Consider the following 15,589-nt stretch of genomic DNA (forward strand, 5'->3'; position numbering starts at 1 on the left):
TACACGTTTTAAAACTATATACATTTTAATTTGTGTCGAATAATTTTTTTTTTAAAACTAGCTTCGAATTATATCCGGTTTAACCAAGCGTCGCAAAAATATTTCACAATAAATGTTATAGAGAGAATAAAGCCTGGCGTACCGTTGATTTTCTATTTTTTATACTGACGTTTGCAGATATTTTACGTTATATTATATTTAAACTTCTTTACTTTTATAAAAAACAAATAAAATAAGTGATTCGGATGAACTATTTTGTACGTCAACGTTTATACTGATATTTACACACCGGATGTGTTTTCTGACTGCTGCGATTGGTCGATACGAAAATACTTTCATGCTCAGGGAAGCAACTGAAACTGAACCATACTGTCTATGAACTGAACTGAATGTGTCAGGACAATGGAGAAGATTTTATGTAATGTTCACGGTAAGTCTTAATAAGTTGATGATAGTTTATTGTTTGTTATAAAATATAAAGTAGAAATATTGTGTTGTTAAGTTTCCAGAAGTCATATTTACACTGTTTGTAATGTGCATGACAAGGCAGGTTCTGTTGATGAGCCGTGTAACTTTTGAATTAACATTAATCAAACCATTTTTTCCCCTACGCATTCCGTTGCTAACTTGCAGTGAAAAGAAAGTTTAGCTATATCATTTGGTAAATCACTTGTTCTTAATGTCCCCATACAGGCAGCGTGTGTATGTTAAAAACGGGCGTTAAAGATGGACCAAATAAAGGCAAAAGCTTTTACGTCTGCATTGACAAGCAAGGCTGCGATTTCACTCACGTGGCCAGGTAACGTTATTCACATCACCGTTGGGCAGATGTGTCCTCACTGATCCCCTGTGTCTAACACTGTGAAACGATTATAGAGAGGATGTGGGAAGGCAAGGGTGGATCCAAGTACCCACCGCAGCATAATTATAAATCCTCATTGTTGTGAAGAATATCTACAGGTTCCTCAATAAAGAAAATACTGTAGTCCAACCTAGAAGTGTCCAAAAAGCTAGTACCTCAAAGTAGAGATGCATGAGACCACTCTTCTATATCTAAACATCAGTTATATACAGTTTGCTAGCTTAGTCTTAAAGGAATACGCCACCGTTTATTGAAATAGTTCTTATCACGGTCTACCCTGGCTGTAGATAGGTGGGCCAATGCATTTTTTTTCTCAATGCAAGTAATTAGGTTGTTTTTTTGTCTTTTGTTGGCTCACTTTTACTCACAACATGCTAACCGGCAACACAGGATTCCATTCATTACGCTAAGCTAACTAGCGGTGGCGCTGCCGGTGTTGCACTGGACTAAAACAGTGCATGCACAAAAAATACGTTGGCCCACCTATCTACAGCTAGGGGAGACCGTGATAAGCCCTATTTCAACAAACGGTGGTGTATTCCTTTAACTGTCTCTTAGTCACACACTGATGACGGATGACAGATGTTTATATTTGTTTTTTTTATCTGCATTATCATCATTATCATTTCCTCCAGCATCTCACCATCCCACTGCCTCCAACATGAAGATTCGATGGTGGAGCTCCAAGCTCTCACCTACAGTCTACAACAGCAGAGCCACAGGTGGGTGTGCAGGTGGATTGTTTTATGGTCCAGGAAGTAACAAAACCAGCAATGAAAAGTAATTGCTGTTGCAGCTTTACATTTAAATTAGGCACTTGAACAAGATGCCTGTCTCTAGGTGACTGCACGCTTGGTTGGTTGGATTGTACCTTTTGACTTTAAGTGCATTCTCCTTTTCCAGGTTGTTCTACAGGTGTGTTGTGGGCAAAAAAGCAGGCCAAAGATGGTGTGGAACCGTGCCTTGGACTGCAGTAAGGCAGCACAGCTTACACCATACACACCCTACTTATATACTTCAAATACTATTGTCACTAAAAGTATCCGGGACTCATCAGCTGTAGACAACACTTTTATCTCTTCAACCCTCAATCATTACAAACTCATGTTTAGAACTTTATGTTGAATTTTTGTCATGATTCCAACATTTCCAAAGAGACCACATATAATATATAAATTACTGTAGAGATATAACTGGACATACAGAAAATTTACATTTTGGTTTAAGTCACTGAGCTTGCAATAACAACATCCATAGTTTGAGTCCAGCCAGGAATCTTTGTTGCATGTCTTCTTCCATTTCTTTTTGCTTTGTCTGTCTGCTAGCCATTTTAAAAAATGTCTGTTGACTTCCATCATTGCAGCCAGAGAAAGAAAAGAGAAACCCTCTATCTGACACAAAGCTACAGCCCTCTTGCCTGCCGCCTGTCCAAAACCCCTTTAAAGTCTCCAGCAAGACGGACAAGGACTCTGAGTGGAGAAGGATGCAGAGTGGTGGAGGTGATGAGAAAAGAACAGAGTTCAAAGACAGCGAGGCAAGTCACAAGGCTGAATCAAGAGAGGGCTGTCAGAAAGAAAATGTGGAGAGCGTAGATGCAGGAGTGGAAGAAGAGGAGGCAGGGAAGCTAAATTCAGCGGAGTCTTACAGAGGTAAACAACTTCCACCAGGGATGAAGTTAAAGAAGAGAGTTTCAGATGAGGAGAGAAACGGTATCAAAGCTAACATTGTGGAAAAAATAACTGATACGGCGCAAGACAAGACTAAAGACAACCAGAAAGCAGAAAAAAAGATTTCTAACTCCAGTGTCAAGGCTATTCACCCAGAGAAAATAAATTGGACCTCACAGAATTCTCACAAGGACTCGCCCCACCAACCAACTAATGGTAAAACCTGTCTGGTGGAACAAACTGACCCTACTGTAGAAAAGAGTATCTCTAAATCTGAATCCGCTTCCAGAGGCTCTGATACCACCAGGAACCTTGCATTTAGCAAACCAACACAATCAGAGTCCAGTCAAACCAAAATCCACCAAGATGCTGATGATGATGATGATGTAGTGGTGGTGTCAGTGAAACCTGCTACTCAGAAAACTCCTCCTGTTACTGCTGTTCAAAAGACACTGACCAACTTTGCTGGATTCCAGCCAAGTTCTAAGATGAAAGTTCAGCAGGAAGTTCCCAAAGGGCTGCACAGCCTGCTCACTGCTCAACTCCAACAGAAAAAGGTGAGTGACTTTGAAACAGATGATTGGCTGTTTGGACACATTTTGAAAGCCCTAATAGATGATAGCTGATAGCTGGACAAATACTGTTTTATTGAGGCTAATACCAATATTGTATTGTGTGGCATTATGCTCAATATACAGTACGTTGTGATGTATTGCTGAACATCTTCTTTGACTCTGTAGACAGGGAGACAGTCTCAGTCTCTCAATCACGTAGAAAAACGTAGAATAAGAGATACTGATTTATTATTAGAACATTTTCAGTACTTCAGTTTTTAGTACTACCGACCACAACAGACAAAAGTCAAGTTTGTGAACTTGATTCTTTGACTTTTAAATGAATGAAACAGAGGTTCTTATTATGGTTATGTTTTCTATGTATCCATTTTTGTGGGGCATTTTAGGCCAGGAAGACAGGAAAGGGGGAGAGAGGGGGGGAATGACATGCAGCAGAGGGCCGTGGGTTGGAATTGAAACCACGGCTGCGGCAAGGACTAAGCCTCTGCCTCTGTATCCATTTTTATCTGTCTGTCTATCCTCTCTTCCCCCTTTTTTGTCCTCCTGTTAAGGCGACTCTGTCTGTGGTGAATGTGGCAGCTCTGCCAGATAAAGGGGAGAGGTTGAGGACTCAGGTGAAAGAGTTGGAGGACGCGCTGGAGTCTCTGAGCCTCACTGCTGCTTCTCAGCCTGGTAACACACTCACTGTACAGCAGGAATAATATATATTGCTTTTTAACAGTGCCACTCCATTCTACTGCTGTTGAGATTAATCCGTGAATTGTAACTACAAATCTTAGGTTTCCGAGTGGCTTTTAGTTCATTTACTGTACCTTGCCTACAATGAAATCATAAATAATAGCTAAAAGTACAAGAAGATCAAATTGCAAGAGAAAACGAGAAGCTCTATATTATCATAAATATGGTGGAGCAGTTGAACTTACATTAATGTCAGTTCCTGACCAATTCAACTGAAATCTACCAATCGCTTTCAGAGTCCCAGGGTGAACGTGACCGCGGTGATGCTAGTCTGGGTAGCAGCCAGGTTAACCCGTTCAGCCGGCAGGGCGGCACCATCCTGCTCCCTGCCCTGCCAGCCCCCGGCCCCTCCCAACACCAGGCCTCCGGCAGCTCCCTGGGGCTTCAGCTGAGCCAGGGATACACTCCGATGTATGGAGGTAGGCTGAACCGGTGGAAGACATTTCATTTCTAGTTTTTAGGATTTCTGTCAGGCCATATCAGTTTTATTTGTAGCATTAAAACTTAGCTAGCTTGTGGCAAGAGATGGGTATAAATCCTCTCCAACATTTGACGTAATTTGCGTTTCTCATTTCACCTATTTACCAACTATTTTTCTCCGGATGGAATATTTACTTTCACTGCTTTAATTCATCACTCATGCAAACACCCTAACTCTCAGTCCTCTGATTCCAGCAAACCCACAGGTGGCAGGTGGCCTTTATGGTGGCAGGATGACTCACGACCGTTTGCTGGCGGTGAAAAATGCCACCTGCGAGGCCATTGACCATCTCCACAAATCCCTGGAGTCCTGCCCCGACGCTGAGTCCGAGGTTCCAGACCCAAAGGGCATCAAGGTTACACACTGCTTCAGTTTTTCCATCATATACTCGGAATATCTGACGCCACTAATGCAAATTTGACAAAGCTTCAGAGAATCCGAATCAGTTTTATTGGCCAAGTATACTTACATACACAAGGAATTTGACTTTGGTAGGTGTTAACATACATTCAACAAATGGACATGTAGAAAACATTCAGTAGACAAATAGTAATATAGACATATACTGTACAATAGAGACAACAATATACATATAGGCACATATAAGCATAATGTAGAAATATACAAATAAGACATAATATCTATACAGGTACACATGGAGTGGGATGTAAAGTGCAAAAAGTAATAGTGCAAAGTACTGTGCAAGATGCAAGAATGTTGTGTTTATTGTTGCATTTTGATGTTTTGGAATATAAAATGTTTCACAAATTATGTGGACACACATGCATCCCATGTTTGTTTATTTGTTATTTTTAGAAAGTACTTAAATAACTATTGCTTAAAACCTACTTGGCAATTAGCTACTATAACAGAGCCTCTATTAGAGCTGGGCAATATATCAATATTATATTAATATCGTGATAAGAGACTAGATATCATCTTAGATTTTGGATATCGTAATAACGTAATATGGCATAAGTGTTATCTTTCCCTGGTTTTAATGGCTGGATTACAGTAAAGTGATGTATTTTTTGAACTTACCAGACTGTTCTAGCTTTTCTATTATTTGCCTTTACCCACTTAGTTATTATATACACATTAAGAATGATTATTTATCAAAAATCTATTTGTATCTATCAAATTTTTTTTATAAGCACCAATATCGCCGCAGTATTGATATTGAGGTATTTGGTCAACAATATCGTGATATTAGATTAATTTCCCATATCACCCCGCCCTAGCCTCTATGTCCTGTTTGGATTGGTCCATTACGTTACTCTAATAATAACATTTTCCTTTTGTGATTGGTTGTTCAGGTGTCGCTCCTGGCCCATCAGAGGAGAGCTTTGGCCTGGCTGCTCTGGAGAGAAACCCAGAATCCCTGTGGAGGAATTCTGGGTATGTTCACCGTTATTATTATTATTATTGTTATTATTTTTGACATGATGTTTTATTAAAGAGGTTATAATAAAGAATAAATGAAAGATGTGAGATGGTAGAATAATTGTCCAGGAGTGAGAATAGCTCGGTGAGATGTGTTCATTCTCAAAACCTTTATGGGATACAAAGACAATACAGCTGCAAAGTGATACTGTTTCTCCCCACTATCAAAAAAACATCAAGTCAATCAGTTTGGTTAGCCAGGAATTTGCCAACATTTTTCTCTGCAAAAGTTTTTTTTTTTTAAATAAGTAATTTTTTCAGAACGTGACAAACCATTTACCTCCACTGAACAGAGAACTTCTTCACGAAGTGTTAGAGAAACTTCAAGTCAATAATGTTTTGTTTAGGGATCGATTAGGGTTGTTATTTTGGGCAGTTTGCAGATTATCTGTATCAGCGTTTTATTTGCCTGATACCGATAAAGTTAAAAAAGTAAAAAGTTTGCTACTTTGGCTCCACTACAGCTCTGTGTCTGTCCCTCTGCTTCAGTTTCACTCACCAATGACTGTGAGCTAATGTCCCGCCCACAACACAGACTGACTATCTTTTACTGTGTATTATGTTGAAAGTTTCTAATGTATTAAATTATTGCTTAAAGAATTTAAACAATGTTGGAGTTTGTAACATTCCAAAATCTTAATTTTCACTGTAAATGCATATCGGTTCCAAATATCAGTTATCGGTTTTATTAACTACTAATAATCGGTGTCGATATCAGCCTTGAAAAACCAGTATCGGTCAATCTCTAGTATTGTCTTCATCATTTCTTCTTCCCGCTCTTTTGGGGTTCAGCGGATGACATGGGTCTGGGGAAAACCCTGACCATGATTGCTCTCATACTGGCCAAGAAGATCAAAGCAAAAGAGGAAGCTGAGAAGAAGGAAGAGAAGAAGCCAGAGAGCTGGGTCTCCAAAACTGGTAACTAAAACCTTTTCTTACTGTTTTCAGGAGGTATGATAGAATACAGCAATGCAATCCTACTGTCCATGCAATTCATATTTAAATTAGATAATACTCTCAATTTGAATCTTAGGTTTTAGTATTAAGAACTACGCTAGTTTTGATTAGTTTGTTTGTTAATCATCCAGATTCCAGCCTCGTGGTTTCTAAGGGCACTCTGATCATCTGTCCGGCCTCACTGGTCCACCACTGGAAGAGGGAGATTGACAGACATGTCAAGACAGGCAAGCTGACTGTGTACCTGTACCACGGCCCCAACCGCGAGAAAAGTGCCAAACTGTGAGGAAACCATGCACAAATTCACACGTACACGCCACTCTCTGTTCTCTGTCTCTATCACTAAGGTCACACCCGGTTTTCTTTTTTCTCAGCCTGGATCAAATGAAAGTTTCTTTTGTTGTAGTTTTGTATTGGCTTCATTTACCTTTATGCTTACAAGTACAAATTAAAGGGTCGATGTAAAGAGGCCAGAAAAAGACACTGCAGGAACACAATTACATTGCACACAGGTACATTGTTGACTTGTTGACAGAGACCATTTCCAGTTTTTTTTTTTTTTTTTTTTACTCAGCGCTTAACACTTCAAAAACTCATTTTGTGTCATCTTGTTCTTGATTTTTGTCTGGGTGGGTGGTGATGACGGAAGGGCGGGGATTTGTTCATGTTGCGAGTTGTGTGTTTTGTTGAAATATAAAACTGGAAATTTGACATCAACTTTGGGACACACACAGTCAAACTGAATGAAGTGTTCTCTGTCCGTCTCTCAGGCTGGCAGATTATGATGTGGTGGTGACCACATACAGTTTGGTCTCTAAGGAGATCCCAGTCCAGAAGGAGGACGCTGAGAAACCCAGCAAAGATGCTGATTATGTGGTGAGTAGTGTATATTTATGATGTAAAGCAACCGTTCTGACTTCAACATTCATCCGCTTCAATGCTGTAAGATGTAAATATGGACATAGTTTCATTAAAGACGCTGGCAGCTGACATTTGATTCCATGTGTTCAATCATCTTTGGCACCAAACCTAACAAACGACTCACACTTCACGTCACGTTGTTTTCCTCAGTCTTTACGCTCAGCTCCTCTTCTGCGAGTGACCTGGGCCCGGGTGGTTCTGGACGAAGCCCACAACATCAAAAACCCAAAAGTGCAGACCTCCATGGCTGTCTGTCAGCTGAGGGCTCGTGCCCGCTGGGCTGTGACTGGTACCCCCATCCAGAACAACCTGCTGGACATGTACTCACTGCTCAAGTAGGACAAAACACAGTGAATACAAGAGTTTTAAAAATCCTATCTGGTAGAAATGCTTTCTTTCTTTTGTGGGGTTCTCAACGGAAGGCACTATTTCCAGTTAATTTAGTAGTGTAAAGCTTTTTTTATTTACCTTTTTAAAGTATGTTAAAGAAGGTTTAAATATATACAAGTTTTTGTGACCACTGTTTTATATAGCAAATGTTGTTCATGTAAAATGCGCTGTACATCAAAGTAGACTGGCAAAAATGAAAATATAAAAGTATAAAATAAACTATGCAAGCATGTTAAAGCTACACTAAACGAAGCAAATAATACATGTTCATGTGATTGTTTTTCATCAGGAAAAATACATTTTTCTTGACCGTTCAGGAGTTATGGATGAAAAGTGCTGTAGAAATGACCACAAGGTGGCGCTATAGATTTACCTCAAATTCCACAGAAATCTCAGACGCACAATAAACATACAGGAACAGGAACACAATTTTCACTTGAAGAAAGAAAAGGCTCAACTTGAAAGATATTTATTTATTTATTAACCAGCACTATGAGCAGCCTTCGTCGACATGTTCTCACATTGCACAAAGGAACCTTAATGAGTGAAATGATGCTTTCCACTAATAATGCACTGAAACTGAAGTGTTTTTGAAACTGCTAACTTAAATTCATTTTCACTGCCGTCACTATGGTGGATTGGAAAAAGCTTCTGTTTATTCCCTTTATGTCTTCGTCTGTCTTTCAGGTTTCTGCGTTGTTCTCCGTTTGATGAGTACAAACTGTGGAAAGCTCAGGTGGACAACGGTTCTAACCGAGGCAGAGAGAGACTCAACATCCTGACGAGGACTCTGCTGCTCCGACGAACCAAAGACCAGAAGGACTCCACAGGGAAACCACTGGTAGGGACAGAAGCACGCCTTGGACTTCTTTCCTTCTAGAAACATTACATTGTGGACAATTGTGTTTATTGTTTATTTTGTTCAGACAAACAAATACGACTCTCTGGGAGCTACAACTGAGGTGTTGATTGATTAAAACATCAACACACTCTTGATCCTGGCTGAAGCGAAATGTTAAATGTTTCAGGTGTCTCTTCCGGATCGGACCTGCGAGGTGCATCAACTCAAACTGTCCCAGGACGAACAGGCTGTGTATGATGTGGTCTTTGCCCAATCAAGGTAACAAAACAACTTATTTCTTATGCCTTATTTTTTATTTTTTTATTTAACAAAATATCCTTTTTTTTTTGTCTTTTACACTGGATTCACTCTTTGTGAAGAACATGATCGGAAGGAAAGAAGCTATTACCACCCGCCAGTTCCTTGTTTAATAAATATTGTAGAGATAACTTGCAATCTGGGTCTTAATTGTGTGTCCAGGAATGAAATGGGGACTAATCATTCATTTCCACCAGATGCGTAACGGCTGCGTAACGGCTGCGGACCGGCTCCGCTGCGTTTCTGCTGCGTGCTCCGCCGTCCGTCAATACCCACCGGGTCCGGATTTGTTCCGGCACGGCTGCGGCCATGACTGACCGCTGTAGTTCGGAGGACCCACGAGATCTCGCGAATTCACGTAGAATATAACCACAAAACCAACAACAGTTAGTTTCCATCCAGAGGAGTAGAGGGGAAACGGCTCAGTGCTGTGTTTTCAAGGTGGAGTGCAGGGAAGTATGATCCGCCGTGAGCACGGTGTATTTTATTTTGAAAATTAACCGGATGTTTATTTTGTTTCTGTGCTCGACTTCCTGTCCCGCACTATCTGCCGTGCGCTATATTTCTGCGGAGCTCTCCGGCGTCCGGCAAAAATAGAAGCTCTGTGTATCTGCTGCGGACCGCCGGAGATGTGCCGGAGTCGGAATGCAGCCGTTATGCAGCCAGTGGAAATACACACGCTGACTTTAATGGAAACCTAATGACTCCGCGGCCGTTCCGCAGCCGTTACGCATCTGGTGGAAATCCACGGTTAGACTGATCTCTGACTACCATCGATGAGGTCTTAATGTGTAACTGCATAGAAAAGAGATGGGAAGTCTGCCTGGATGCGGTAGATATAGCAATAAAAAAACATCAGTTGACACTAGAATGATGATTTGCTCTTCATCTGCAGATCTACTCTGCAGAACTACCTGAAGAGACATGAAGGAAATGATGTGAAAAAGGGAAATGCTTCCAGTTCCAATCCCTTTGACAAAGGTGAGATATCTCTCTCTCTCTCTCAATCTCTCTCTCTCTCTCTCTCTCTCTCTCCCAAGTGTCCCTGAGCAAGACTCTGAACCCCAAGTTGCTCCCCGGATGCTGTGTACAGTATATAAACTGTCCACTGCTCCTTTATTACATTGGGTTAAACTGCAGAAATAAAAATGTCCCTACATTGTACTCTGTGGATGTAACAATTAAGAATAAAGTTAGTTTGGGGCGGCCTCTACCTCACCAAGTAAGAGCTTAAGTAAGCCAAGTAAGTTTGAATCAAACTTGATTAGAAATCAGTGTTGCTATTAAAAATGTTGGTGTATCAAAAGTGTGTGTGTCTTCCCTCCCCAGTGGCCCAAGAGTTTGGTTTGTCCCAGGCTGACCCTGCCGTGTCGAGTTCCCAGCAGCCCCAACAGGCGTCCAGCACCGTCCACATCCTGTCCCTGCTGCTGCGCCTCCGACAGTGCTGCTGTCACCTGTCGCTTCTTAAGAAGGTGCCAAGGCGTACCAGTTTTTGTATCAAAATGAAAAAGCTTACAAACATAAATACACGCACAAAACAACTGCATAGTATACACAGTCATTCGTTTCCGTCTTTCTCTCACCCCCTCCCCCTCTCTGCTCAGACTCTTGACACGTCGGAGCTGCAGGGTGATGGCATCGTCTTGTCTCTGGAGGAGCAGCTCAATGCTCTGTCACTCACCTCCAGCCCCTCTGCATCGGGCACTCCCACCAACGACACCGTGGCCCTTAATGGCACACGCTTCTCCTCACAGCTCTTTGAGGACACCAGTGAGAGCACCAAGGTGGGCAAGGAGTTGTTGTGCACAGGATCCTAACTTCAAATGTACCCCCTGAATGTGAGAATGTGTCCTGCAGGCTGCTTGATATCTGCTGTAATAAGACCGACTACTCTCTCTGTTACGAATATGACCATTGTTTTGTAAACCAGAGGCCATCATGAGCAACAAAAAGAAGACATTTTTGTATCAGAATTTTTTTAGTGGTGTCCGTTGAGTGAAAGGTCACAGATTATTTCAGTTTTATCCCTTTTCTGCCCACTATACCGTTTTGAAAAGTCTAGAGTAACTGCAACCACATGCAGGTCTTTGGACAAAAGTTCAGCTGTTACTGTTGATGGAGATATGACCATGTCTTCATTGGCTACATTTATAAGTCGTCTTTTTTAAAAGCCCTGGGAAAATATACATGCCTGGTGAGAAACCTTTGTTGTATCACACCCTGTCCTATCAAACATGGAAAAAACACTCCATGTTTATTAGTACCAAAAAACAAATTTTCCTGTATCACTTGTGTTGTTTCATCAAATAAACTAATTCTGCTACCTTGATTTTCCAGATCGCTGCTATTGTCTCTGAGCTGAAGGCAATCAGAAAGAAGAGTAGTGATCAGAAAAGGTAAATCATTAAAGTCTCACAGTCACCTCAGACACAGTTTTTCATCCAGGTATATTCTAAATCAGCTTCAGTTCGAGTTAGGTTTTATTCTTTCAGCAAAAATTCAACAAACACTTTTGGCAAGCCAGAAGAACATAATTGGCAAATCAAGCTTTCGACTGTGTCACACAATCTTGTATATATGATCTTTGAAAGGACTACACATAAAACTGACCTGTAAACTGCTAACACCTGAGAACCATTAACTGTCACAGTCATACAGTATGTGTAATGCACACTGTGTCTCCTTTCTGGTCATTTTTAGCGTGATCGTGTCCCAGTGGACCAGCATGCTCAAAATCGTAGCAGTTCATCTGCGGAGGATGGGCCTGAGTCACGCTGTTATCGACGGGACTGTCAACCCCAAACGCCGCATGGACCTGGTGGAAGAATTTAACACTAACCCTGACGGACCACAGGTAAATCTCACCTGAAACTTGACCTGAACCTGTTACTACTTTTACATTAATCAGAATCAATTTTCAGAACTGGGCTTCTGTAGCATTTAACATATTGTGAGTAACTGTATATAAATGTATGGATTTATATTTCTTTTTTTCTGCCAAAGGTGATGCTGGTGTCTCTTTGTGCTGGAGGGGTTGGACTCAATCTCATCGGGGGCAATCACCTCTTTCTTATTGACATGCACTGGTGAGACATACACTGAGGCATAAGAAACCAAGAGTAAAATTGCTAGTGTATGCTTCCCTTTGCTTTATGTAACCAGTTGTAAATACATTGTCTTTTGTCTATATTATTGTTTCTTATTCCTCTAATGCTTTTGTTCTTTCCGTACCTTTACCTCCTGTTGTTGCTCTTTATTTGACCTTCAACTGAACTTCACTTGAACGATGTTATATAAATAAAAGAAATATATTTTTAGCTGACCCTTTTTAAGCTGGTTTTAGCTCTTTCAGTTAAACTGAAATTTGAGCTCTGTCCAATGCGCACTCTTCAACTCGACACTTCAACCCCTTTAAGTGCTTTAATTACAACCGTTATTCCCATGGAACATCTTACAAGCAAAACTTTAACATTTAAAGCTTTAGTGCATAACACTTTGATATTAATGAACATCCGTTACATTCGAGCCATTGCCAAATGAGTTGCTACAAAGCTAATTAAGACTATCAGCTCCACACAACTCTATCTGGATTTCTCAGTATGGCTATGTTCAGAAGATTTTCGTCCAGTAACTTTCACACGCAGAAACTCAAGTGAATATAATTACCTCTTCTGAAGAGTCCATGTTTTTTTAATCCTCTGTGTCCTCCTTACATAGTAGCAACTATTTATTTTAATTTGTTTAGATAATTTTATTATTTATTTTATAATATTGGTCTCGTTAATTTTGTATTATTTAATATGGTCAAATGCACTTCTTTAAGAATTGAAATAGTACCTCTCACAAACATGCTCACACCAGTAAGATGAAAAGAAGTAAAATCAGTTTGTGCTGTTTTGCAGTGTTTAGGTCATCACAAACATGAATGTGTAATGCTGTATCAGTATAAGAATGGTTGAGTTTTTAAACCTCTGACCCCTGAATACTCTGACAGGAACCCAGCCTTGGAGGATCAGGCCTGTGACCGAATCTACCGAGTTGGACAAAGTAAAGATGTCACCATCCACAGGTAACAAATCAGCAGGACATTGAATATGTGTGTTTGGATATTATTGTTTACTATTATATCATTCTGAAAATTGGCAGTATCATCTAAGGCAAGCTCTAAAGTGACAAAATACAACGCCAAAATACAATTAAAGTTGCACTTCAAAACAACAAACCCAAAGATGGAAAAAAAAAAAAAAATTCGTTGGTTTATTCTGAGTGAAATGACGGCTGCTAATTGAATCTTTCTAATTGTTATTACATTTTACTGAAGGCTGTGGTGTGCCTTGTTTGTCATTAGCATATTATAATTTGGTGTATGCGTCTTAAAAAATAGTTTTGTGTTTGTTTCTAGGTTTGTGTGTGATGGCACAGTGGAGGACAAGATCTCCACACTGCAGGCGAAGAAGAAAGAGCTGGCCCAGAATGTGCTGTCTGGAACGGGAAGCACCTTCTCCAAGCTCTCCTTGGCTGATCTCAGAATCATTTTTGGTGTCTGAGATGGGAAAGAACGGAGGACACCATGCCACACTTTCAACATCATAGCTACACCACCAGACAACTGTTCATACATACAGTATATTTAAAGTTTAGGACATAAGTCTGAAAAATCTTGAAATAACCTAATAAGACCTGCATCCTCTCTTAGCTTAATCCATAAGTGTTTAAGCTGCATCCTAACTGCTTTACAAGTTGTTATTAGACTTAATTTGCCTCAACATTTTATTTCAAGGTTTCCTTTTCCTTAACTGTTAGTCCCTAATTTCAGAACTGCTATTGACTTCTCCGTACTCGTAACGTCTTCTTACATGCTGCTTTAATGGATTTATTATAACAGTATTTCAGTTGGTATTGAATAGATGCTGCTTTTGCCCTGATTTGTTGCATCAATGCAAAACTAGATACTTGATGACCATCACTTTCTCTTATTTTATTCATTTTAAGAGGCACATGAAGCTGTAGAAGAGAAGAGGAAGTCTTGAGTATCTTAATTATTTTTTTCTTTTGCTGTTTATCAGTTGGGGAAGCCACTTTGTCCTACAGCCACTGCTGTGGAGGTAACACTAAACCGCAGATTAGAGCTTTCGATTGAACATTTTAAGATTAATCAACCGAGTAAGTTTCCTGAGATCACAGCTACAACTGCAGATACTGTAACATACAAGTTAAAAACAAATTCCTCAACTTGAAACATGTTTATACAACTGATATCATCATGCAACTGCTGTATACACAGCTACAAATGTATGTATTGCCGGCCTGAGTGCAAAAGCCATAGCTGACATACAGGTGAGGAACTCTTGTACTTCTGGTCTTTTGGTCCAGTATGATGCTTTACAGGACTTTTTTTGTTTATGGCATATGCTACAGTAGGTGTGGCAAAAAATTAAGTCATATTTTTAGATGTATATGTTTCAAAGTTATTTTATAATGTTTATTCACAGGGACAAAGGTATTTTAAATTCTAGTTGCCGACTCATTGTAGTGAAGCAACTACTTCTATTTGTGTCACCTGTTGGATTTTATTTCTGCTAAAGCTGTTTTCAAATGGCTTTTTTTAAGTATTGTGTATTGTTGTATGTTTGTTATGTTAAATGCAGGTGCTTTGAATTATGTAAGATAAAGTGACTGCTCACTGAATAAAGTCCTTTGCATAGTTAACTGAAATTATTAATCAATGAACATATATTGCTCATACTGTACTTTTTAAGATATGTTAGAGATGTTTTAAAATGTGCATTTCTTGATATTAGATGATATGAAGATGGTTTGATTTGAAAATTATTTTGGACACTGAAGAATGGTAGTATATGATTTAATTTGCTCTGTGGATATAATGTATTCAGAATACATCCTGGCCACAAACCGTTTAATTGAATGTCACCTGCTCATTTTGAGTTAGTTTTATGTGTTTAGACATAACAGAATGTGGGAGATCATGACATACACCCGACTTTTTAAAATTATAAGTAGGTACTCATGTTTTGTATCAGATGTATCGCCTGACGTCTCGCTTTGACGGTCATGGCCTTCTGCAGTCCACCATGTTTTCATTGGTTATTATGCTTTCTACATAAAAATCCAGAGGGTAGCTTTATGTCCATGCTGCCTTTAGAAACCTCGGCTTTTTGGGCTTCAACGTCTGAAATAACGACACAGTATCGATAATGGAATCCACATGTCGGAAAAACGTTATTTATTCAAAAGCCCATGTAGTCCGATAATCAGTGTATGCAAGACATTTTGCAAGGCAATTTAAACCTATCAGAGACAAGAGTGGTTAAAACAAATCTATCGGTTTCTTTAAATGATTACTATCGCGTATTTCTCTGTGGTATTTCTGCATAT

At 39.8% G+C, this 15,589-nt stretch overlaps 1 protein-coding gene across 1 annotated transcript; it reads left to right on the forward strand.

The window, feature by feature from the left end:
• The first annotated feature begins 317 nt into the window (after window positions 1-317).
• Window positions 318-15,009, forward strand: ttf2 (transcription termination factor, RNA polymerase II). Its single transcript, XM_039817854.1, has 23 exons — window positions 318-430; window positions 694-799; window positions 1,498-1,584; window positions 1,766-1,835; window positions 2,226-3,086; window positions 3,656-3,776; window positions 4,079-4,261; window positions 4,518-4,678; window positions 5,640-5,721; window positions 6,559-6,684; window positions 6,855-7,005; window positions 7,494-7,599; window positions 7,795-7,979; window positions 8,722-8,875; window positions 9,063-9,154; window positions 10,089-10,174; window positions 10,523-10,665; window positions 10,798-10,977; window positions 11,531-11,589; window positions 11,894-12,047; window positions 12,197-12,279; window positions 13,188-13,262; window positions 13,596-15,009. Exons 1-23 carry the CDS (start codon window positions 403-405, stop codon window positions 13,738-13,740), a joined length of 3,438 nt encoding a protein of 1,145 aa, XP_039673788.1. The 5' UTR covers window positions 318-402; the 3' UTR covers window positions 13,741-15,009.
• The last annotated feature ends 580 nt before the right edge of the window (window positions 15,010-15,589 follow it).

The sequence above is a fragment of the Perca fluviatilis genome, chromosome 12 (genome assembly GCF_010015445.1).
Source record: "Perca fluviatilis chromosome 12, GENO_Pfluv_1.0, whole genome shotgun sequence".
Taxonomy (NCBI): domain Eukaryota; kingdom Metazoa; phylum Chordata; class Actinopteri; order Perciformes; family Percidae; genus Perca; species Perca fluviatilis.